Genomic DNA, 26,611 nt, shown 5'->3' with positions numbered 1-26,611 from the left:
TACCAACTTTTCTGAAATCTTCATTACCACACCAGAGTTTTCATCTACCAAACATGCAGTCAAGAATATGCAACTAACAGCAGTATGTTTCAGTCATAATTCTCACCAACACCCAACCCAATTACAAATTCAGCTTATTATATGCCTACCATAAAATCAACCTTGAAGAAACCTAAAGACAATCCTCTACTATTTGAACAGAATTTCACAGGAATGATTTATTCAGTTGGATTGATTGAAATTTTTATCATTTGTTCTCTTCATTAAATTTTGTAATAATTTTGGACACCACCTAAACAGGGTTTAGCACTCATTCATTTGTGTTGGTATGCATCACACTGCTTGCTGTACTTAGCTTCCAGTTCTTCAAGAGGTTAATGAAACACTTTAGTCTACAATCTAAATCTATTTTCATTATTGCCAAACCGATGCCCATGATATTTTTTAAATGTTCTTAGCTTACATACTAGAGCGATTTATTATACAAATAAGCTCACCTGACTAACAGGATTCTGATATTTGTAACTTCACTAGATCTTCGAGAGATACAACTGAATTAAAAAAAAAAAAAATCAGCTAACGCCTTTTTATTCCCGTATACGAGAGTAGGCGAGGCCATTTAGCCCTATCTAACTTTTGGAGACTGAGTGGGCAGTTCAATCTCCACTGGTACCCAATCAGAGACAGATGGCCCAAGGCTATCACTAATTAAGCGGTACGCAGTGAAGAGAGACGGCTCAAATGTGCCGCCATCTCGTGGTACCTAACCCTAACACAATATATTTAATGTCTGAAATAATGTGGGTTCTACGGTCGATTTTCTTGAGTTTACAGGACGAAAAACCCGAGTTTCCGGGAGGAAAAACCTGCTTGCCCGTGCCAGAGATCGACTAACTCGGGAACCGGTCGAAAAAAGGCTTAGAAAAATTTCCTCTAGTCGCCGACTAGACTCGAAACCAACCCTTCCTTCGTGCGGCCAAGTGCGGTGGTGTGCAAACGCCACATCCACTGAGCTACACAGGCTCTCTGAATTATCAACTGAATTATCAAAATTTTAATGTGGAATGTTAAAAAGAACAACACACAAAGATGAAAAATTAGAGAAAATACTAAAGCAGTATTATATAAAAATAGCTGCCACCATAATAGAAACAAATAAGACAGGAGACAGATTTCTATGTAATAATCCAAGTATCTTTTACTTTTGTTTTTTAATTGCATTTGTTCTTGATTTTTGCTCCAGGAAAACTTGAAATAATAGCCATGTCATTATAGTACATTACAGGTTTCCGTAATGACACTAATATAGTGGAGAGCACTTATGAGAGTGTTAAAGATATCAGGATTATGGAATACACATTATGTAGACAAGTTGAGAATTCGTTGTCAGAGGATGCCCAAACTGAAATCTCTCTTTTGATTCTTCTCAGCTTAAGATTTCATTATGTATCATTCATCTGCAGTCTGTCTACACTTTGTCAATTCTGAAAACTGTTTTGATGGCTGAATTCTTATCTGTTGCTTGACATCCTGCAATCCAACTGCCATATCAGTGAAGTGATCATCCTTGGTTACGTCTAGTTCAAAATGGCTCCCATTTTTCCAATTCCACTGATCAAACTATAAGAGATGCTAAGCTATTTGCTATAAACAGCTACCTAAGGAAAACTGTTAATGTACCAACCAGAACACCTGAAAATTATATATCCTTCCACCCTATTCTGAGGTTAATCAGGTCTCCTTTTGACAAGTACATTGTTGAGGTGACCTGTAATAATCTCTTTTCTTGGTAATGCAGATCATAATCTCATACTAGTTTCATCTCTAGTAGAATGCTACCTTCTCACTCATTCACAACCCTCATATCCTTTGGCTCAACAATGCAAAGTGGGATGGTTGAATCTTTTGCTCTCCTTTCTGTGGTCTTATTGCTTCTGTTCTCCAAACCCAGATGCTTATAATGATCATGTTACAGAAATTATCCATGTTAGAATGAGTTCCTTCGTTTCCTACCCTGTTTGGTCATCTTGCCAGGTAACCATGGCATGTTTATCAAGCTATATGCAATGGTGAACCAAACAAAAAAGAAAAGCATATAAGCAGCTCAAGATAAAACTCCAGCTTTGTACACAGTCTGTACAGAAGCATATACCTTGCACAACATGGCTAAGTCAGGTTCCTTGCAAAGGCAGTCTCAAGGCATTGGATGGGGTTTAGCATTGAGGACCTCAGCAAATTGCTTGTTATTATATGTCTTTTACTCTTTGTGAGTGAATTTCTAGTTTTCTCACAGGGTCTTTCACTGTGTTATGGTGGAGGGTGTTCTCTTTTCAGGTTTTCCTGTTAATGATAGTTTTTCTCATTTCTAGTATTCCACCTACCCTCTTATTCTTCATAAAGGACCTTCTCTTCCTGACTTTAAACCTTACGCTTAATTTGCTGATGATAGTATTTCTGTTCCTCCTGTTCATATGACAAATCCTGCATTGTTCAAACATTTCAAGCTTCACAATCGTCTATCAGTACACCAATCACCATACCATCCAACCAATCACCCTGAATGCTTCAAAACTAATTTTTTACTTCGGCCAGATCTTGCTTTTTGGTCTGACACTTCTGCCTTTTCCTGGAACAGTCATATCATTTCTATAGCATTCTCAGCTTCCAAAAAACTTGGCATCCTTTTCATCTGTTCAGCTGCTTGATACAAATCGCAGATCGGTCCAACCTCTCGCATTTTTGGTGGTGCACATAAGATCCCTAAAAATTCCTGATGTTCAGATGAGGGCAGTTTAGATAAATGACAACCCCTTTCTCACCAGTTCTCTTTCCAGCCATAGATGGTCAGGTTCTTCATTTTGTGTATTCTGCAGATATTTCATGGGTGCTCTTCAGCAGATTCATCACTCAAGTCTGCTAAACCTATACTAATGCGAGTCAACAGCTGCCCAACATAATTAAATTGCTGTCTCACCAAACCTTGCATTCACCTTTTATTCCATCGTTGATTCTGTGGAACAGTCATCCCATTTAGTATTCCTCAAAAGATTACAACTTTCAGGTCGTCATAATAAATAAACAAAATAAAGTAATAAAATAAAAATTATTATATACAAGTATCCCTTGCTTAACGTGTAATTTGATTAACGCGGCGGAATTAATTGCAGCAATCCCTTGATATACGTGTCAAGAGTTGATTAACGCGTCTTTAACCCTGCGGAGCTCGCAGCTGATCTGACAGATACAAACAAAATGTTTAATTTATATAAATATTCTACACAATTCAGTGTATAGCTTGGAGGTCATGAGTAGCTGTGCATTCATATGTTACGAGTGATCCGCGCTGTTTTTTGCTGTCAGTTTGGGTTGACACATGTTATGTAAAGGTTTGTGATATTTGACAGTAAATTCTATCTGAGATACCGCGACCTTCGATGTCAGTATAGTATTGGTTTAAATTTTTTTTTTTTTTTTTTCATTGTTCAATAATTTCTAGATTGTAACTGAAAATAAACCATCACGTATTACTGAAATAGAGAGCCAAAGGCTTATTTATCATACATCACCTCTAGGAGATGTGCTTTACATTATGGAAAATACTAAAAAGAAAATGATCTGGAGCTAACCCCACCTTTACTATGAGTTGCCCATAAGGTTGCTTATGTTTGCATCCCCCGAAACTTTTAGTTTCTATATATATTCGGCACGAAACTCTTGTAGTTTATATTCGGCTATGAAATAATGTTGGATTCAATATCCACTTAATTTGTACCATCATGTATTATATTTGCAGTGTTTTTTCTTTGTTTTATTGCTTGTTTGCCGAGGTCTGGAGAGTCATTTCGCTTGTTATCGTAGAATTTATGCCGATAAGAAAATAAAACTAAAACTGTTCAAACGACTCTTGATAGCTTCTTTTGATAAAAAAAAAAAAATTGCCGTAAATAATGTAGGTACAAGTATTTATTAAACATTTACTTTGCATTCATTTTTTATCTTTCCTAAAAGGGTACCATATAAAACGAATTATTAATGCAGTAATCGATCATGGACGAATTTTAATTTTTACCGTTGATTATTAGATTTGATTAAACGCGGTAACATCAAGAGATTAATTAACCGCGTTAATCGAGGGATACCTGTACAAATAAAAAATATATATACACAGGGACAAATACCAATAGAATGGGATACAAGTACTGTATAGTAATACCTATACTATATTTAAAAAAGGAGATGAAATAAAACCTGCTAATTACAGAGGTATTTATTGAACACATGCTACAAAATATTTAGCAGAACACCTAATGAAAATTTAAAAATATGCAGTGAAAAAATATTAGAATGTCAAAATGGATTTAGAAAAGGACGCTCTACGATGGATGCAGCTTTTTGTTTAAAACTTATAGAAAAAAGAAGAGAATTTAATTTAGAAACCCATCTTTTGTTTATTGATTCGATAAAGCATTTGACAAAATAAAGATGTATACTGTTTGACATATTATATTACAAAGAATAAATATACCTCATATTTTACTATATGCAATATTGAATATATACAAAGATAATGAAGAAAAAAAAAATGTCCGAAAAACAATTATAAACCAAGGAATAAGACTGGGATGTCCTCTGTCTCCAACACTGTTCAATATTTATATATTAGTGAAATATTAAAACAGTTAAACAATAAGAAATTTCCCGGAATAACAATCAATATGCTATTATTTGCAGATGATCAGATAAGGAAGACAATTTACTAAGAACAAGATAATACAGTGGTATCTTGCTAATCCGAACCCTCCAGTAATCCAAACTGCGGTTTGAAAGAAAAAAAAAAAGTTTTATTTATTACGTTTAATATTATTAATATAAGTAATTAGTTATAATTATTTTAACTATTATTATTTATTTTATTATTATTACAATACAGTATAACTACGCTGCTACACAAAAAAGAGGAAATTCAAAACGTGCATAATTTGGTTAAAAATATAAATCCAGATGTTGGAATTATAAATATGACTGTACAGATATTGATGATAAAGAACTCGAAGAAAAAAAAGTAAAACTTGAAGAGGCAGTTGACAGTTTTAATATGTGTATTGAATGGGCTAAGCAGAATGATACGCCATTCTACAAAATTTTGTTGCTAATGCAGCTCCGATTCGAGCTTTTTTTTTTTTTTTTTGTATTATATATTATATTATTTTGTGAATGTGAAACTTTGTGTGTGTGTTGTGTACAATTAAGTGTTATTTTTTACGCAATTTTATTAAATCAGAATCCTCAACAATACAGATACAAACTAAATTTTTTACTAAATAAACTTGTATACTGTATTATTTTAAGATTTACATTACAGTACAGCTTTTTTCTATCAGTTACTTCATTTATTTACATAATTTAATTGATGTACCATTAGAATCTGATTATTTTTCTCTTAAACGCTAGTTATTGTTGTCTTGGGAGGAAATTCGCTACTCAGAACGAGCACGGTTTTTATTAGTTCAGATTAGCGAGATACCACTAATTTAAACGTTACAATGGAACAGTTTGGAATGAAAATATCCATAGATAAAACTAAAAACTGGCATTTTGTGAACAAACTCCAGTTAGAAGTAAAATAGTTATTAATAATAAAATAATAGAACATAAATACTTTCAGTTATCTTGGATATGAAATATATAAAGGAGAAAAAGACATAAAATTGAAACCTTCGAAATTTTTACAGATTATAGGCTTTATAAATAAAACACTCAAATCAAATATACACCCTCTGTCCAAAAAGAAACCGAACTTTTTCGAAAATAGAAGAAACCAGTGGCGCCACCTGTCGTATCTTTTTGTTGTCGAAAGCGGCAACCTTCATTAGTGTTGTGTCAACTGTTGATAACATTTGTTTCATTAGAAGCCGAGTTATAGTGCCAAGAGTGACTGTGTTTTGACGAACGGTCGGAAAATTAGTTTCAAACAGAGCTGCGATTGATTGACTTTTGTGTTAAACTTGGTAAAAGTTACCGAAACGCATCAAATGCTTCAAAAAGCATACGGTGATTAATGCTTATCCCGTACTCAGGTTTACGAGTGGTTTAAGCGATTTCAAAGTGGTCGTGAGACGCTAGAGAATGACGAAAAGCCGTGCCATCCAACAACTGGACTGAGCGAAGTTAACATCCAAAAAGTGCGTGATTTCATCAAAGAAAACCCAAAATCGTACGTGAGACTGATTGAAAATGAATTGGGGATTACGAAATCAACTGCACATTTGAGTTTCATCATCATCGTGAATCATGGGCTCACTGCCCGTTGATGTCTGATGCCTGTTTTACTATCTTCCACCTTTCTTTGTCCAGTGTCGCAGTTTTAGTACATCCATTCCACACCAGTCTTTTATATCGTCTGTCCATCCTCTGTATGGTCTACCTCTTCTGTTTAAACCATCCAAAATACCAAACATAAATGTCTTTATCTTCCGGTCCTTACTCATTCTGCAGATGTGTCCAAATAATTGCAGCTTCTGTTTTATAATTTTCTGCATTAGATTCTGTTTTGGTTGTATCTTCTGATAGAGCTCTTCATTGGTGATTTTCTGTACGCATCCTATTCTTAGTTTGGGCCTTCGTAAATTGAATTCGCGATTTCTTGCCCACAAGTTGACCGATGACCAAAAAATGTATCGAATTGAACGCTGCAAGAACCTCATTAAGACCGCTCGTAAGGACTCAAACTTCCTTGAAACGATCGTTACTGGTGATGAAACGTAGTGTTTTGAGTATGAGCCTGAAACAGAGTGCTGATTGGAGACCACCAGAAGAGGGCCATCGCCTCTTCTGGTGGTCTCCACCAAGAAGAAGAAGAGATGGCCACAAAGAATTCGTTCCTCCTGGCTGAGCGGTCAATGGTGAGTTTTATTTCGAAGTTTTGAAGCGATTGATAGCGAGAATTCATCGCGTTCGGCATGAATATCGTGACGGTTGCCGATTTCGACAACAAAAAGATACAACAGGTGGCGCAACTAGTTTATATTTTCGAAAAGTTCGGTTTGTTTTTGGACATAGGGTGTAGTGCAAAAAAGAAACTCCCTGGAGGTGTTATGTATGTATGTAATAATGAAATATACTTGAGCAGTGCCCACATTATTATATTATATATATTATATGGCAGTGAAATTTGGACGAACAAGTGAAATGAGATTTATGAGAACTGCAAAATACACATTATTAGACCAAAAAAGGAACAAAGATATTTTAAAAGAACTAAAAAAAAATCAATAGTAGGAAAACTAAACATTTATAAACAAAAATGGATAGAACGTGTAAACTGAATCGCCAACACATGACTTCCTAAACAACAAAATACAAACCAATTGGAAAGAAGGCCGGGTAAACCTCTAAGACCAGAACAGTCTAATATGATATATATCCGTAATTTGCATTAAGATATTGATGAATAAAAAAATTTAAAATAAAAATATTAAATCAACAGATTACTTTTTTTTCTTGAGTGTGTACCGTACATATGCCAGCAAAGGTTGGTCGATTGGTAGAGCCTCTGCTACTAATGGCTCACGAAAAAAGTTAAGCAAGTTTGAGCGCTGTTCGTAGTTGGAAGGGCATCATTCGTTCGATGCTGTTGGTACACCCTCGATGAGTCTTTGGACTCCCTGGAGGTGTCATAATATATTTGCTATAAGCTTTGTACCATCTTGTGTCGGAGCGACAAAAAATAAACGCAAGTGATGCCTATATGATTTTGTTTGCAAGAACAAGTGCCTTTGAATTGATATATCAGGCGTAGTACTTTTTTTTTTTTTTGAAAGTATTTAATGAAATTCAAACCTATGGCATATCATTACTGTGGCTGGATGTCAGCTGGGTAATCTGGGATTACTATGCAATGGGTTATCAGTTATATAAGAATCTCAAATTACTTAACCGATATTACTTAATCTGAAATAAGCAGAAAGCATGTTATTTATAAATTATCAAGAGGTTTCAAATGAAAATACAGAAAAATAAGTAAACTCGCTAATGTCTTATTCCTTAAAAGAAGCAGGCAAGGCCATTTAGCTCTAACTTGGAAACTGAGGGTCAACCAGTCTACCCTTTGCCAGTCAGAAATAGCTGACCCAAAACTATGAATGATGGTAAACGGCATCGGGGAAGAGCAATGCACACCATTGCCACTATCTAAAATCCTAATACTATTATTATATAATACTATTATTATATAAAATAAAATAGTATGAGATTTATGGTGAATTTGCTTGAATATGTAAACGTGACTGTTTTTGACTACCTTGTTTTTGTCATCCTTACAAGGACATGTTTTTGCATTGTGGGAGAGCCTACAAAATGCATTACATGACCGATTTTGTATGTTCTGTTTTCTTGATTCATTTTCTCTAAAAACATTTCGCTTTAGCTTCCACATGTTTTATATTTTTCACTCAAGTAAATGACAGCATTCTGTTTATTTGATGTTCAACTCGAGATACATAATCGCTGTTATTAATAGCATCCTATTGGAGGTCTGAAGTGGCTTGAAAAGAGATCAATGTTTGGTCTCTCGAGTGGGTCGAAAACAAATTTAAAAAATACAAAAAAATATAAATTGATAAAAAAATTTCTTTGCCCATCCACTGTATTAAGATGTACTGTATGTTTTACAAATAAAAAAAAATCTAAACCTTTTATTTACTAGTAACTTCTCTGCAAATACAAATTAAATTAGCTAATATCTTATATTCTCTTATAGGAAATTATAGGAAATAGGCTAGTTCGTTTAAACCTACTAGACTGAGTGGGCAGTTCAATCTCCATCAGTAGCCAATCAGAGATAGCTGACCGAAGACTATCATAAGTGCCAGCCTATGAAAAGACTTGCAAACAAGTGCTACCATCTCTTTCTACTTAACCTTTATAGGATATGATATTGTGTGAAATAGTGTGGTTCTACAGTCGAGTTTCTAACTGTAAGGGATGAAAATCCCGAGTTTCTGGGAGAAAAACCCACTTGCCCATGCAAGAATGAGTAACGCAGGAACTGATTGAAGAGAGGCTCAGAAAAAAAGTTCCTCCAGTCAGCAACTAGACTAGACCAGTCCATCTTCTGGCAGCCCCTAGCACAGGATGCAAGCGCCACTTCCACTGAGCACACTATTATGTAAAGTAACCTGACAGTGAAGATGATGGGAACGTATTTTGCCAATACAGACCAACACAAAAACATTAAAAGTCTACATACCAAGAATTTACCTTGCATTCATACAAGGTTGAATTTTGCTAAATTATAAGATCTACAAGAAATATCAGTTTAAACCAGCAAAATGTATTCCTCCATGATATCACCACGTTTAACAAATTGGATGGTATACAATAGACATCAGCCTCTGTACAAGTAGCCTAGTCATGAAGATACTTCATTAGCATACTTCGTTTGCTTCAGAATATAATTTTTTTGTAAGGTAATTTGTAAGCAAGCGAAAAAACTTTCTACAGGCAGTAAATATGGCTTTCTGATCAACTGTCATACCCATGCATACATCCGTCTGATTTGAAGAGTGTGTATCATGATTGGTCTCTCCATATCACAGATTTCTAATGGTCAACTCTCAAATCATACAAGCTCCGCACTAACGATTAAAGTCGGTCGTTTTTTATGATGATATTCAGTTGTTTTTACAGCTTTTTATGATGAGTGCAGTGCATAATATCTTGGCAACTTCTACAGCCTTAAGGAACCACCTTCAGGTAATCGACTACACTATAACCGGCTTCATTTGCTCAATTGTGCCAAAGATCGGCACTGGAATCGGCTGAAACCTTCCCCCTTCCCAAAAAAAAAAAATTGAATGGAATCTACGTCTGCACGTTTCGATCTATCATCCTGGAAATTATCACGTGTATTTCAAAGACTAAACACATAGCATATCTAATAAATCTTTTTGTTCTTCTCATAGTAGGGCTCTTGGGTATTATTTCTCATAGAATATTTCGCAATGAACACAGCTTTCAGCTATAACTGCAGCGTTTAATTGTTTTTAAAATTTTCTTTTATTCTGAAAAACAAAACAAAACTGATAAATAAATTTTTAAAGCAATTCAAATGCTTCAGTTACAGATTATTATTATTATTCTATTTTACTTTTTTGTTTCAACAAGGCTAAGTGTTCTAAAATTATTGTATATTTTTGTTGCTTTTTTGTGTTTGGAATGGAAATACGAATAAAATACTTCTTTATCTTTATAAGATATTTCTAACATGCTATTTTGAGGGTGAGGCGAAGTTTTGTAGTAACATAAGTTGGATTCTACACAGGAATTAAAACCTTTTTAATTTATTTTTTTAAAGCTAGTTATGAAGTTTCTTCATCTTTGGCATAGGCAAGTAGGATTTTTTCCATCGAAAATCGGTGTTGACCTCCCTGACTGAAAGAAGTCGACCATAAAGCTCATGCTTTTTCACGCAACAATACTGGATAAAGTTTTGAACAACCACTGCTACTCTTGCAGCTAAAGTCTTCAATTCGTAGGCAGCCATGAATTCAGCTATAGGTGACTGCCTGTTTACCAACTTCCAAAAGTTAGCGCTAAAAGAGTTGTGGTAATTCATTGTGGAGTGTAAAAGATGTTAGAAGATTTAATTTTTGAATATTTTTTTATTCTTTTGATATATTAATGTTATTGATACTCACGTTCGTTCTCTTCCTTATCAAGATAGATGACGAAAGCTGAAAAGGAAGCAAAAGTGTCATTTTAAATAGTACTTCATCGTGTCTTATATCAATTCTCCCAAGAGCTAAATGCATTTAATTATTACTTACCCTGCTGGGCAGTGCAGAAGAGATCTTGCACAGTTTCATTGATTGTTGTGTAGCAAATTGGACAGGAGTTCATTTCATCAGGACACATCACTATTCCATTATCATCCTCATGGTTTGTATCGTTTCTTTCATGGTTTAGCTCCTCAACAGAAGGTAACACTACTTCTGCCGGGATGTCTAATGTACGGTACGTTCTGCCTGTAGTACGATAGTGACATGATGGGAGCTTGATTTCACCTTGTGGTAAGTTGTAGAATTCCATATCTTCAGACAACTGAAGAGTGAGGTGGTCTTCATTTGGGAGTGGAGAACGGCCCAAAATAAAGCCATATGCGGATTCTGCAATAAAAAAATAAAACAGTTCACTGCAGTGACTTCTCTTGTAATTCTGTGTAACTATTTGCATCAGTAATTACAAGCAATGATTAATTTCCGAGAGACTTGTGTTAAATGCAACCTTCCAGGAGTTAATTTTGATATTGATTTCAAAGATAATGTAAGGAATTTTGTGTATAAATTGAGGTACTGTGTACGGAATCAAGCCATTATTGCATATTTTGTCAGGAAATTTCCATTAAGACTAGTTCTTTGCAACTTTGCAGCGATAAGAGAAGTAGCAAATTACATAATAAATGTAATGTCCTCAAATATAGCTTATCAGTAATGAACTTGCTACAATAAATGGATTATTTTGTGATTTCAAAATAGTGTAGCAGAATGCATAGCATCACCATTCTCTAACAAACAAACTGCGAGTCCACGTACCCTTTCCGACATGGATGTTTGGGAAATATTTAGGTCAAAGATGAATTTAATCGCCTGTGGGAAATAACAACCGTTCTTCTTGGGACCTGAAATAGCTCGAAAAAGTTCCATGTTTGGTTTCTGAACAGGATTTAACCCTTGATCTACCTGTAGTACAAATGTCGTATACAGCAGATTTACAACCTTTAGTGGATTGTAAATTAGGAGAAAAATGAAGGGAATTTGGGTAGAAAAAAAGATAGGGTTCTGAAAATCTGCTGTCATTGTTGCCAAAATTGCACATAAAGATTATTCCCATCATGCTGTTAGTGAGCAAACAGCAAGAAGACAACAGAACTGGAAAAATGGGCAAGACTGTAAGATGGGAAATTGCCTTTTTTTATTGCATTTATCCAAAAGGATAGGTAACATTGGAAGATCACCTGTGGATTGATAGTGACACATCCATAATTATAATTATTTATTAGTCGACAGGTTTTCGTATAAATGAAAAAGATAGAAATATATCCGTAAGGAATTTGATATAAATCGCTTTTTTGCTGATGTCCACTGGATAAATAACAGCATTTCTATCATTCATTTAGGCATTTTTTGTTTGTTTGTTTTTGTTTTACAATAAGCCCATTATCACCCCTCCCTTCAAGTGCTGTTATCTGCCTCGACGTGGCGGGGGTAATCTGGGACGGAATGGAGTCTATACTTCTAGTAGAACCGCCTTTGTGGCATCAAGGTCATTCTCCGAACCTAGCTGAATGATAACAGGTGAAAAATAGCAAGAGGCAGCAGTTTTGTTATAAGTCAATACCGGCACAGATCTAAGTTGGTCAGCTTGACATATTTGCAAGCGTAGTCAAATGAGGTAAACGGCTACAAAATAGGACAGGTATGCGAATAAACCCCTGGCAACATATAGTGAATGTTCATAATGAGAAAAAAATAAATAAAAAACACAGAAAATTATCTAGAGAGAAAAATATACCAGAAGAGTGCAAATACTACTGCAGATTGTTGAAAGTAAGGAAGAACAAGCATAGGAGTTCTAGAGGTTAAATGGCAGAATATTGAAGACAACCTTAGCAGCAACTCCAATGGTCATAATTCAAGTGTGAATGCCAACAAGTGTCTCTGTAAGTTATGATGAACAACTAGAGACAAATAATATCAATTATTTGTCGATTATAATGGGAAAGTTTAATGCGGTGCTTGGAGAGGACTGTAAATGCAAAGAAATTGGATGATTGGAAGAACGGAAGAGGAGAAAGACTTAAATTTTTGTAAACAATATGGTTTTATAATTAGTAACACACATAATTGCTGCATACACCCGTGATACGAAAACTACTTTATTTTGTTTTCGAAAGTAAAGTAGACAAAAAAAAAAAAAGAAAGAAAAAGAGGAAAATTACAAATTACTAACAATAACGAGATAGCAGATATGGAAGGAATATCTTGAAGACATACACCGGAGAAAATATGAATACTGATGTAGAATCAGAATATGAGGTTGAGAAAGACCAGAGTTACTAGAAGAAGAAGAAATTAAAAGAGCACTTATGAATTATCTAATTGGAAAACTGAGTCCAGACGAGATACTGGCTAGTTTTTTTTTTTTTTTTAAATCTTTAAAGTGATTACATTAATGCATCAAGAAGGAAAGGAAGTGCACAGTTTCTATAACGGTTTGATCAATGAGAATGCAAAAGAATGTAAAAATGATGGAACACTCAGTCTTGATTCAAAGATTATGCTAAATAAAAAAAAATCAGCTGACACCTTTTCCTACTCAACTCGCCTACCCCCTATATGGGAATACAGGGAGTAGGTGAAGCCGTTTTAGCCCTATCTAATTTTTGCAGACTGAGAGGGAAGTTCAATCTCCACCGGTAGCCAATCAGAGATAGCTAGCCCAAGACTAATATCACTAATTATACCATGGCATCCGGTAAAGAGAGAGAGAGAGAGAGAGAGGTGGCTGACAAGTGCCGCCATCTCGTGATCCTTAATCCTAACATTATTTACTGAAAATGGTGCAGGTTCTACGGTCGATTTTCTTGCGTTTACTGGCAGAAAAAACTACTTGCCCATGCCAGAGATCGACTAACTCGGGAACCGGTCGAAAACAGGCTAGTAGAAGTTCCTCTAATCGGCGACTAGAATTGAACTTAAGACGCTCTTTCTTTGGGTGATCTAGCACCTTGGACGGCACACGCCACTTCCACTGAACTACACATGCGCTTCATTCGACGAAGGAATGCAACGCAGCGTTGCTGCGGTTCGCTTAGTTTCGATTTCTTCGCTGTCGCGGTGCTCCGAATCGCGGAACACCACGGTATGAAATATACAATAAAATAAGAAAATTGAATGTCATTTAGATGAAGACCAGTTTGGATTCCGGAATCGAAGCAGAACCAGAGAAGCAACCCTAGCCTTAAGAACAATAAGAGAACGAAGAAAATAAGTAAATAAAACTTCATATATTGCCTTTATAGCTATGGCATAGTTATTTACTTATATATATATATTTTAAAATGTATGCCAATCAGAAAATAAAGATATGAATACATAAAAACGAAGCAACTGCAAACCTAAAGAAATGTACAGAAATAAGGCCGTGCATTCTTTCATCACATTTTCTATGTGAAGGGATAAGCGTCAATGGAGTGTAGAAACATATATGATACCCTTTGCTAATGATGCAGCTATATTAGAGAATGAACAGGATTTAAAACATTTAGGATGGACGATGCTTTGTTTGATTATGGACTTAATATAAATGTCAAAAATAAATAATGGTGGAAGTTCAGATGAAAAAATAAGCTAAATAAAATAGTAATTAGAGGTAAAAATATCGAACAAGTAAAAGTATTCATATACCCGGGAGACTATTCAGGAAGATAGAAATTGGAATTACAAAGCAGAATTGCAAAGAAAAAGAGAGTTTATTTCAAGCAATACACTTTCTCTTTAATTTATAATTTATTTATAAATTATTTAATTTATAATTTATTTATAAATTATAAATTAAAGAGAAATTTATAATTTATTTATAAATTTATAATTTATTTATAAATTATAAATTAAAGCATTTCAAATGTATTGTTGGAGAATGTCTTGTTATTCTTATTCCTTCCCTCCTCTTTTACCTTGCAGTGTTGAGGATATTTTCCACATTTAACCACTACCGTATCGAGGAAAAGGTGGTTAGCCCTAAGCCTCCAAAAAAAAAAAAAAAAAAAAAAAAAAAAAAAAAAAAAGGAATCCCCTTAGAAGAAGGTAAGGCTCCTTGAGATGAAGCGTCAACAAGATAATATTGTAACGTGGATTGTTACACATCTCTGTATTGACGTCATCAGTCACTAATTGAAAAAGAAAAATAGCAACAATCGACTACAGTTATGAAGTAGGCAGAAAAATATTTGCAAGACTTGCAATATTTGAAAATCAATGATTTGCTCAGCCATACTCCATATTTGATGTAATCGTTTACATTTGTTTATTGCCCAGCATTGGTTTTGAAAGCTACATATGCATGGAGATGAAAATAGAGCATGACTGTTCAGTTGGATGGACCTGACAATGCTGTTTGATCAGAATCAGAGATGAACATTTATGTGGTTTAAAGTTTAAGCAATAGAAACTCTCAGATGTTGCTGGATGCTCACTAGACTGACAAACAAAAATGGTGCTGTTATACAGCTGGATCAGTTCTGCAGAGAAAGTGAAGGTTCTTAAGCTGCATCAGATGGGTTCACAAGTTTTTGAAACTGGAAGTGAAACATCAGGCCAACAGGGGCTACTATCAAGGATCTCTTTGCATGTAAAAGAACTGGAAAGAATCAATGCTATGATTGCAATGATGTTGATTGCTATTGGTAACTGAACAAGACAATTTTATTTCATCTCCCCTTTCCCCAACTCATATGCGGTTTGTGCCATTGAGTAGAATACTTCTCTCATGCATTTCTTTAATTATTTTTAAGGGATTTTGCTTTTGCTGAGAGTGAGAACTCTTTCAGGTGAATGATATACGTGAAATTACATTCATGCTTTCATTATATTAGTTTTTTTGGTGTGTGGGAGTTTTATTGAAATTTGATATCTGGCACCGTAAAAGTTTATGGACCTTATGGAAATACTTTCTGGTTAAATTATACTCACCAAGATGAGGAATTTTTGGTAGGCCTTTTTCTTTCTTCCTTTCTTTTTTCCTCAGAAATTCCCGAGTTAATTTCTATTTTTAAGACAGACAGATTTTTTAAAAACTTATTTTGGGGAAACGTTTGCTAATTTGACACAATGTCAGTTATGTTAGGAATATATGTGTATGTCATGAGAAGTATATAAGTCGTTTCGATAGTTAAACTCAACTGCCATCCAATTTCTCTTGCTCCAGTTCTCTCTAAAGTGATGGAAAGAGCTATCAACATTCAGCTGCTAAACTATCTTGAAGACTTTCAGCTAATAAATGACAGCCAGTATGTTTTCCATCACTGTCGGCCAACAGAGGATCTAGTCACTTATGTCGCCCACCTCATTGGAAAAGTTTAGCAGGTCTCAAGTGGTCGCCCTTGATATCTCCAAGGCCTTTGACAGGGTTTGGCACGAAGTCTGTTAAGTAAACTCCCATCATTTGGTCTTTCCCTAACTTCTGCACTTGGACTGCTAACTTAATGACTGGACACTTACTTCGGGTGATGATGGATGGTTCCTTATCTTCTAAGTATAGAACCAATGCAGGTATCTCACAAGACTGTCTCTCACCCACCCTATTCCTTCTATATAGAAATGACTTATTCCACCAGACCACCAACTCAATAAATAGTTTTGCTGACGAGAGCACATTGCATTCTCCCTTTCATTTGACAAGCTGCAATACATAAATCACCATAATCTCCAGAGCACTAACCACTACAAACCTTAAATGGAGATTTTCAAAACATTCCTCAATGGGGGTTTGGATAATCTTGTCGATTTCAATGCAAGCAAAACATAATTTTATCTTAAATCACACAAAAAAGAACCCTTCTCTTCCAGTCTTACTTTTGACAACACCCAAATCTCTTTGCACGATGGAATTTATCTTCTTGGATAACACGAACTTCAAATCTCTTTTGGCACAAACATATTACAAATACTTCCTTTTCTGCCTCCAAAAAAGTTGGGTTTTGTTTTTCGTTCGAAGAGTTACTTCAACTCCAAACAACGTTTAACTTTATTCGCATAATGGCCACTGAATTAGAAACATTTATGCAAATATACGTAAACATCACCTACGCAGCGTATATACAAAATACTTCGTGACCAAGTATTTTGTGGGTGCCTATCTGGCTGGAGCCACGATTTTGAAAGCGGCGGAGCTGACTGGTTTCTCAACCAGTGAGATATCCTGGGTTTTTATTCAATGGAAAAATAACCCGCATTACTTATCTAAGAGGCGCAACTACGGTCCTAAAAGGGTCTCAAGAGCGAGACCGCCGCTGCCCGAGAAGGCTTCTATGAACAAACTTCCTGCGTGTAGCAGCTGACCAAAGCATTTAATAAACCCGACTCATATCTCACCCAACTATAGGCAAGGAATTGAAGAGAACTGGTATTTGCAGTCGCACGCCTATACAGAAACCGCTGATTTCTCCAAAGAACTGAAAAATTCGTCTATAATGGTGTCAGGAACACCGTGATTGGACGCTGGAAAAAATCACGTGGTCCGATGATTCACGGTACACCTTGTTCTGGATCGACGGTATGCAGAGTTTGGTGGGAGCTCCATTATGCAACGAACCCAGTTTGTCTTGTAAACACAACTCAAAGTCCTGAGGTGGTGTCATGGGGTGGGGCATGTTCTGTTGGTACGGAACGGGTTCCACGATATTTCTGGAATGTCGAGTGTCCTCCAAGGCATAGCTGAACATTGTTGCCGATCAAGTTCATCTTGCAATGTTGATGTTTTATCTAGTTGTTCCATGGATGACAACTGTACTGTTTATCTGGCAAGAATTATTCGGCAGTGGTTCAGCGAGTATGAAAGCGACTTCCATCATTTTCTCTGGCCACTACAAAATCCGGATGATCTAAACCCCCACTGAGAATGTACAGGACATGTTAGTGAAGCAGATCTGGGAACAAGGTCCTTTTCCGTCAAATCTGAGCCAGTTAAAGGACTGTCTGGTAAACGCCTGGTATGCTGTAGTGTAGACGTTAGAATTCTGAAATATAACAAGGCCTCTTAAATGGCTATAATAAAATAGAACGGTATCCGTGATTTAGATTAAATTTTGCTTTTAGCCAACATTTGCATTGGCAAAATTTGACGAAATGATTTGAAATTGTACGCCCTGGTCTATAGATAATTAATGAAACGCTATATTTATTAATATTTGCTGGCCCATATCGATTTTGTTTACTGTCGTAGTTTTGTAGCAGAATTGTACAACACAAAAATTAAGCGAATTATGTTTGCAAGTACTCAGGCCAAAAAGCGATTCAAGGTTCAGTTGTTACGATAATGAAATCCTGTCATTGTATACAGAATGCTTTTAAATGCACCTTTGTTTTGTGATTGTATACGATTTCTCTCGTATCTGTTCCTATTGAAATCAAGTCCTCATAGTCGTTGAAATATCAAGGCGAACATTTTCTTGTTGTTTTGAACGAACTGTTGTTGTTTTTTATTATAATGTACGCGCTTTCATGGTTTAAAATAATATAAATGATTTACACATGTAAACAAGCAATACTAATCGTAAACAAGTTATACGAATCATTCGTGGAAGTTATTATTGACGTCTAAGCAATCTATTATAAATTTATCTTAACTGAAGTCTAAACGTGTATTTACATCTTGGTTATGACGCACAATAAATATGCACTTACCACCTTGAATGTTGGGACACGTACAGTGCTGTGGAAGGTAATAACGGACATCTGCAATATGCGGTTTGGCCAACTGTCCAGGGGTGATATCATAAAGAGATCTGAAGGTGTTTGTGGTACAACGTGGTTTTTGTTCTTCTGTAATGAGAAGAATCAAATAAGTAAAAATTATAAGAATATTCTATTCTTATCTCTCTCTCAAACATGATTTCAGACAGCTGTAAAAATCTAGAAAATAACTGAAGTTTACAGAAAGAATTACAGTTCATTACTATAAAATATAACTTATTACTTTAGACGGTGATACTAGTTAGGGTTAGGAAAACGAACATTTTTGGAGAGATGCAATTGTAGCTTTCAAATTGAAAGTCATAATAACTCTCGAACTCTTCCATATTCTTTGAAGTCTGTGGTTATAATAAAATCATAAAGATGAGAACTTGTACTCTGTTTATAAGCTTAAGGAAAAAAATCACTTATCTTATTTGAACGATAAGCAACATGATTAGAATATTACATGTTTTGAGTTATAAAAAGAGGCTTACCTGAAATAGAAGAGGCCACACTTCGACTTCGAGCTTCCACTACAAAAAGAAAAAAAATCACACTGAATGGAAAAATTTACGCTGTCATTAAAAAAAATATATATATATAGTTCAAAAATAATCTTAACTTATCCAATGGATGCTAGTACACATAAAGTCTTCAGTACTATGTGGTTTTAACCACATAATACTGAAGACTTCATATATTTAAATGCTCATATCCAAAACTGTCTAGTTTTCCGTGTATCTTATTTTCACGCCTTATTACTTCCTCGCTGTGTATATCATTCATTTAATTATGCTTTGATATAACTTTAGCAATTAAGCATCAGTTCAGACTATATACTTAGTTATACTCAGGGGCGATTCGTGCATAGGCACTGCGGAACTGCAGCACCCCCAATTTTTCTCGATATATAAATATGTTTATTAATTTATTTATATTTGCTTATAATATTTAATTTTATCATCAACAATCCTATACAATTCTCTTATTTTGTATAAAAAATAATAACAATCCATCTTGTAGCACTTAAGAGGGCGCCATCAGCACTGTGTTTACCACAGTGTCATATTGCTAAGGACGCAAGCATATGCACGTCGTAGTGAGATGCGAGCTATTAGCGTAATGCGGCACTGTCCGTCGCGCAGTTCCACTGCTGTTTATATGCAGTTTGCGCCAGTAGTAGAGTGTTCGTAGTGCTTATCGAGTTTACTCCGTCTCTTTAAATTTTTGGACATTAAAATTAAAGACATTTGTTATAGTTTTTATTTTAGAACGTTATTGGGGTTATGATAATGGGTTTTATTTTAAAGTAATTTTGAATTATACTAAACTGTATATTTTATCGATAAGAAACAATATTTTTTCATGTTTAATTTTTTTTAATTTTTACCATAATTTTGATATTTTATCACGTATACACTGTACTTACAGTGTGTATGTATATTTCGAAAGTTGCAGCACCCCCACAATTTCAAGGCACAAGCCGCCACTGCTTAAACTGAATTGTTCGGATCTAATTGGTCAGAACCTTGACTGACATTCCTGGTAAGGATAGTCATGCAGTGTATCAAGAGGCAGAAGGCCTCTTTGTTTCTCTCTCTCTCTCTCTCTCTCTCTCTCTCTCTCTTTGAGAAATGAATAACTGTTAATGTATATATTCTAACATTGGCGCAGTAAGTAACTGTGGAAAAATTATCAATACGAGGTCTTTACTTACCTTCCAAGATAATTTTGTTTTCCTTTATATCTGGAAAGAAAGGGAAAGAAAGTTGTTATTAATTGTTATTACCAGCTAATTATTATTATTATTGTTAAAGGTTAATTATTATTATTATTATGAAACCAGCATCAAAGATTTCCTTCCATAATCATTCTTTCTTATGCCCGCCATGTAGTGAAATTTTTTTTGGGGGGGTTTCCTTTTTTCTTTTGGCTAATTTTTCTCTCTTAGTCTGATTTTGCATTCCTCGCCATGCAGCTCACCTTTCTTCGATATTGTTCCTGTGCCTGCTGATTACCTTCCTCCATATATATTCCCAATAACATTTTATTCTTTTGCAACTCCTGTTTAATGATGCTGTCGACCCATTTATCTCATTTATCCTCCTAATTCAAGGTATGAGCGGATGTTGTTTTTCCTAAATGCCCCTTGATCATTTCCCATGCAGTACTAACGATCTTCCCTTGCAGTTTCTTAAGCCATACTCAAACTTCCTCCTGAGTTTATCATAATCATCAGCTTTGTGGTTCTTCCACTTTTCAATTGAAAATTTCTCACGGTTAGCCATCCGCCATGTCAAAGATCATTCTTCGCTAATCTGAGGCAACATGGTTGTGTTGGTTATGGGTAAATTTTCTAATGCTACTCTTCAACAAAAGGTAACTTTCATCACATGCTGTTTCAGGTCGTTATCTTTCAACAGCAGCATAATTTCAATGTTCTTCTATCCTCCCTGTGTCCTTTCCCGAATGATTATTCCCGACATGCCGAATGAATTAATTTGTCAATACATGTCATCATATCTCACTTTGTTCCCCGTTGCCCGTAACAGCAACTAACTATATGTTTTGCCCTATCGACTTGGATCCGAGACCAACTAGAACAGCTGCAAATGTCTTGTCTCTCTCAACTCTACTTTCTCTATCTTTGTTTCCTCTGGTGCAAGAGGATATAAAAGAAAACGAAAGTGAAGATGAAAGTATACATAAAAGAAGGCGGTATCGAAAAGAAATACTACAAAGAAATATCAGATAGCAAACGGCGTGGAAACGATGGCGAAGCAGGAGATTTTGAAATCAGAACTTTAAGATCTGATGCATATAAGATCTTAAAGCATCTGAAAGATGACATAAAAGAATTAACAGATATCCTTCTCATCCGTCCCTTAGGTTCAGTCCCCACCTAATGAGGGGTTACGCGTATTAATACAGTCGGTTCGCTGCTCCTCTGCTGCATCCCCTAAGGGCGATATTCATGACTGTAACACGCGTGTGTGTTCACGGGGCCGGTTTGCCTGCTTCCGGAATGAAAAACGGAAGATAAACCCTGCTGTCCACGCCCAAGACCGGCTAACTTGGCTATGGCTGAGAAAGATCCTTAAGCTCCTCACGTTATTGACGGGAATCGAACCCAGGACGCTCCTACTCCAGGCATAGGGTTGCGAAGTTCATTGCCACTAGGCTAACCACGTGGATAACAGATATAAGCTAGGAAATATATTTTAAAGAATGTCTGGATTATCGGTCAGTTATAACGAAAAAATCTGATAAATACACAATGATATAGAAGATCTTACATATAGAAGATACTCTATAGTAACAATGAAAGAGCTGAAAATAACTTTACATAAAATAAAAGAGTCCGCGTGGTTAGCCTAGTGGCTTTGCGCTTCGCAACCATATGCCTGGGGGAGGAGTGTCCTAGGTTTGATTCCCGTCATCGACGTGAGGAGTTTAAGGATATTCTTCAGCCATAGCCAAGTTAGCCGGTCTTGGGCGTGAAGAGCAGGGTTTTTCCCACCAATTTCTCTGGGGTTTTACATCCCGCAAGCAAGCAAACCAGTCCCGTGAACACACACACAGCTACATTCATAAAATATAGTATGGCAAGGAAGGCAACCGGAAACCACCTTGCTCATAGTCGTTTCCCTAGATGGTGGCATGTATACAGCTGCCTCTAAACAGCCGAAAGGCTATAACCTCAAGAAAACAAAATAAAACACTGGAATTTCATCAGGCATTCTTAACTTTTTAGTAATAGCCATACGAGCATAATGAATAAGCATAGTGATCTCAATATGACAAAAAAAGTTAAATATAGTTGGATTAGTTTAATAAATGCATATTGTAAAATAGATGGTAGAATAAAAATAAAATATTCAACGAAAATGTAGAAACAGTGAAAACATATTAAAATATCAGCATGGATTTAGCAGAGAATTCTGCAGTAAACTGCGCATTTTGTTAGAAAATAAACACTACATTAAAACAATGTATAATAAAAACAAAAAAATCAGAAAAAAAAATTAACAATCGTATTGTTAAAGAATTTTTTAACTATTGTCTCGTATTGTCTCTAACGTCTAGAAACGTTAAAGGCAATAATACGATTGTTAGGGTTTAGGAATACATGATGGCGGTCGTTGTCTGCCACTCTCTCTCTCTTTCTCTTGAAAAGCCTTGATCTAGCTCATTATCACTGAAGGTTTAAGAAATTCAATTCTGACATGAGGAGCGCCGTCTACTCCCTTTGGGGAATAAACGGGTTAGAGGATATATCTAAATATGTTTATTTATTTATTTATTTTCAAAGAATTAAATGTTAAATCTGCAGAAGGAAAATAAATAAACAGAACACTAATTAGAGCGAGTAAACTGAATGACAATCATTTTGTACTGTAAACAATTAATTATTAAATTATAAATCAAAAGGAAAGCAGGTACACCTCAAAGTTATCAGTTAGGAAACATATTCAAAATGATAATTCAAAAGTAATGATAGTTTTACTACTCAGTATACTCACTGATGCGGAGTATGGGGAGAGCAGGTGTCTTCCACATTACAACTCCACCTAGAATTAAAAGAAAGAAACTTCAATATATATTATATTAAACAATACGGCGCAAAAAAAGTACTGAATAACTACAACGATAACTTATGTTATGGTGTTGAAGTTATTATTATATAGTGGAGCTACATTTAATCTCTCTCTCTCTCTCTCACACACACACACACACACACACACACACACACACACACACACACACACACACACACACACACACACACACACACACACACACACACACACACACACACACACACACACACACACACACACACACACACACACACACACACACACACACACACACACACACACACACACACACACACACACACACACAGTAATGGCGATTACGTGCAATCAATTCTTTACATACACGAGATGTTTTAGGAGATATACAAATCTACAACTCGCGGTATTTCAGAAAAAAACAACAACATTCGATACTTACGATCTTCCATCCTGAGTCCGGACACCACCAGTGCTGGAAAAGTAAAAAAAAAAAAAAAAAAATGTTATTCGGTTATATTTCATTCATTTACCATATCAAACGTTTCAATTCACTTACCATACTTTTGTTGTGTTGTTTTAGTATCTAGACAGCTTTCGGTTGTATTAAATATACAATTGGAAAGTATTTTGAATGGTGGTCAAAGGCAAAAGCTCATGTCGTCATTTGTTACTATCTACAGTATATGTAGATAGTAACAAATGACGTATATGTAAATAATAACAATCTCTCTATGCGGCTTATGCAGTGCCGCTAGTTACAAGGATTTAATACATATATCTCAATGTTGCCTTTCGCACTCATGGTGTTCGAGTGCAGAGACATGATGCCGTGGTCTCCATATTGAATAATCCTTTTAAGTACAAAGGTTGGGAGACCATGGTTGGACCTCATTACAGAACCAATGCTAGCATTAGAAAGTCAGATATTAAAATGAGAAAAGATGGTGACGTTTGGGTTATTGATACTCAGGTAGTGGGTACTGGGCGCTCACTTACCAATTGCCATAAAAACAGGGTCCAATACTATGAGCTGAATTCAGACCTTGTAAGGCAGATAAGAGAGGAGCTTGGGGAAGCTACCCGCTTTACTAGCGCCACCATCTCTCTATGCGGCGTATGGAATGCCGCTAGTTACAAAGATTTATATCCATTAGGCTTATCCAAGAAAGTCTCTCAAGTGATTTCTTTAAGGCACGCTGATGGTGTGGCATTAACAACAACGTATTACTAATATGATAACACGAACTGGCGTCGGGTAATACTTTTGAAATTTCTTTTGTACAAACTTCGGCCTTCTTCAGAGTCCTTTTTAGGACTAATGTAAGAGTAGTACTGTCCACTCACTACGGTATATATACTAGTATACTATCTATAACACAGCAACCTGTGGACTGAATTTCCAGAACTGGAGAACGGCATAGAAGTAAGAGACTAAGTGAAGGAAACAGAGCCTTGTGGAAACTCAACCCAAGTTGCCAAGTTTGACATATAGGTTCATCCTTTATCACATAAACTGGAGAGAAAATTGATAACCTATTTGTAGGGCTTAGAATACAGACCCTATGAGGGGAGTTTATTTAATAGGCCTTTTAATGGCCTCAGAGATATTAAGGTGAGTTGCTCAGTCAGTCGATTATACAGGGTGTCCCAAAATTCACGCAAGATTTAAATTTAGCGCCATTTGTGCGGTAAAGTGTTGCCAACGAGAAAAAAAGACAGCATGACAGCTGACAGTTCAGAGTTATTAAAAATGGACCACACACAGCGAAGAGAGTTCGTTGAATGGATTATGGAACAACAACAAGCGGATGCTTATTTTTCGAACAAAATCATCTTCAGAGATGAGGTTTATTTTCATCTTGATAGCTTCGTTAATCGACAAAATTGTCGCATTTGGGGTTCAGAAAATCCACGAGTGATTGTTGAGAAACAAATGCATCCACAACGTGTCACTGTTTGGTGCGGATTTTGGATTGGAGGCATCATCGGTCCATTCTTCTTCGAAAATGCGGCTGGTAAGGCAATAACAGTTAATGGTGCTCGCTATCGCGACATGATAATCCAATTTTTTTGTACCTAAATTGCAAGATATGGATGTGGACGACATGTGGTTTCAACAAGACGGTGCCACATGCCACACAGCCCGAGAAACAATTCAAGTACTGCATGAGTCATTTCCTGGTCGTGTAATTTCCCGTTTTGGTGATCAGAATTGGCCGCCCAGATCATGTGACTTAACGCCGTTGGACTTTTTTCTTTGGGGTTTTTTGAAGTCTGAGGTTTATGCCAAGAAGCCCACGACCACCCACGCCTTGAAGGAGGAAATTGAGCTCTGTATCAACGAAATTCAGCCACATTTATGCAAAAACGGTCATGGAAAATTTCGACAAAAGAATGTGTATGTGCCAGCAAAGCCGTGGAGGCCATTTACCCGATATGCTATTCCATGCATAACCCTATACTGTATACTTTATGAATCGATAAGAAATTACAATTTTTAATTAAAAACCTGTGTTTTCTATCAAAATTACTTCTTGCGTGAATTTTGGGACACCCTGTATATGTTCAAAGGTGGACGATCTGAGCAAATAATAATAATAATAATAAAATAAATAAAATAAGATAAAATAAAAATAATAAATAAATCAAAATTCCACTGTTCATTTCATCCATCCAATCCAATCGTCTGTCCAAGACAAGTTGAATCCCTTAATTAGGGGTTTAAAAAAATCCCCTGCAGCATCTCATAAGAGCAAGTATTTATGCCTGTAGATTTGTGTGTTCACTGGACCTGTTAGCTTGTTTTTATAGAAAAATCCGAGTTTACGAGAAAAAACTCTCTACCACCGTATGAGATCGGTTAACTCACCATTTGATTGAAAATGCCCGATGAAGGTTCCTCACATCATAGACGGGATTCGAACCCACATCTTTCCAACCAAAGTGGTCTTCTATACCAACTGAGCTACGGAGCTCACTGTTGATCGATATTGATAAACTGAAACAGATATTCTTGGAGTAGAAACTGATTCTCAATGAACTGCTCCATTACTTCATAAAAGAGTAAATATATGTTGACTGGAGACAAGAAAAACAATACACCAACCCTTAGGATATGCAATGGGGGAATGGCAAGTTTAGGCATTGTCGTGAGCATATAAGAAAGGGCCAAGTCGCTGCCAAACCGTTACCACAAAGTTGGAAACACCGAATTGTGCAGAAAGGTCATTACAGGCCTCAGCGTTAAGATTTCGTCAATGGAACTAGGAGACCCACCCCCAATCATGAAAATCATGAAATTCGCTGTTGCTACAACACACATTCTGGAAGTGGCGTTTTCTTGGCATTTCATGAAATTCAGACTAGTCCGTGCCAGATGGTAAAGAGTCATTCATCATTCCAGAGAACGCATTTTCACTGCTTCAGAGTTCATTGGTGGCGAGCTGTCCCACTCCATTCAACGCGTAGCGTTCCCTTGTTGATTGTTGATATTAGACTCATTGGCAGCTGCGCGGCCAT

The 26,611-nt window shown here is 36.0% G+C and overlaps 1 protein-coding gene across 1 annotated transcript in view; it reads right to left on the bottom strand.

Moving 5' to 3' along the window:
- The window catches only part of LOC150099893 (uncharacterized), a 203,005-nt gene that overhangs the window by 101,250 nt on the left and 75,144 nt on the right, over window positions 1–26,611 (bottom strand). The window contains exons 47-53 of the mRNA XM_090403168.1: window positions 23,532–23,564; window positions 23,036–23,083; window positions 20,230–20,259; window positions 19,007–19,045; window positions 18,462–18,599; window positions 10,827–11,165; window positions 10,698–10,733 (exon numbers count right to left, since the gene is read on the bottom strand). Of these exons, the coding sequence (XP_090259294.1) occupies window positions 10,698–10,733; window positions 10,827–11,165; window positions 18,462–18,599; window positions 19,007–19,045; window positions 20,230–20,259; window positions 23,036–23,083; window positions 23,532–23,564 (663 nt within the window). The remainder of the gene's footprint in view (window positions 1–10,697; window positions 10,734–10,826; window positions 11,166–18,461; window positions 18,600–19,006; window positions 19,046–20,229; window positions 20,260–23,035; window positions 23,084–23,531; window positions 23,565–26,611) is intronic.

The sequence above is a fragment of the Typopeltis vanoorti genome, chromosome 13 (assembly GCF_054136105.1).
Source record: "Typopeltis vanoorti isolate ZY-2024b chromosome 13, IOZ_Tvanoo_1.0, whole genome shotgun sequence".
NCBI classification, from domain to species: Eukaryota; Metazoa; Arthropoda; class Arachnida; order Uropygi; family Thelyphonidae; genus Typopeltis; species Typopeltis vanoorti.
Note: the sequence above shows the minus strand (reverse complement) of the source record. Positions and strands in the feature narration are given on the sequence as shown.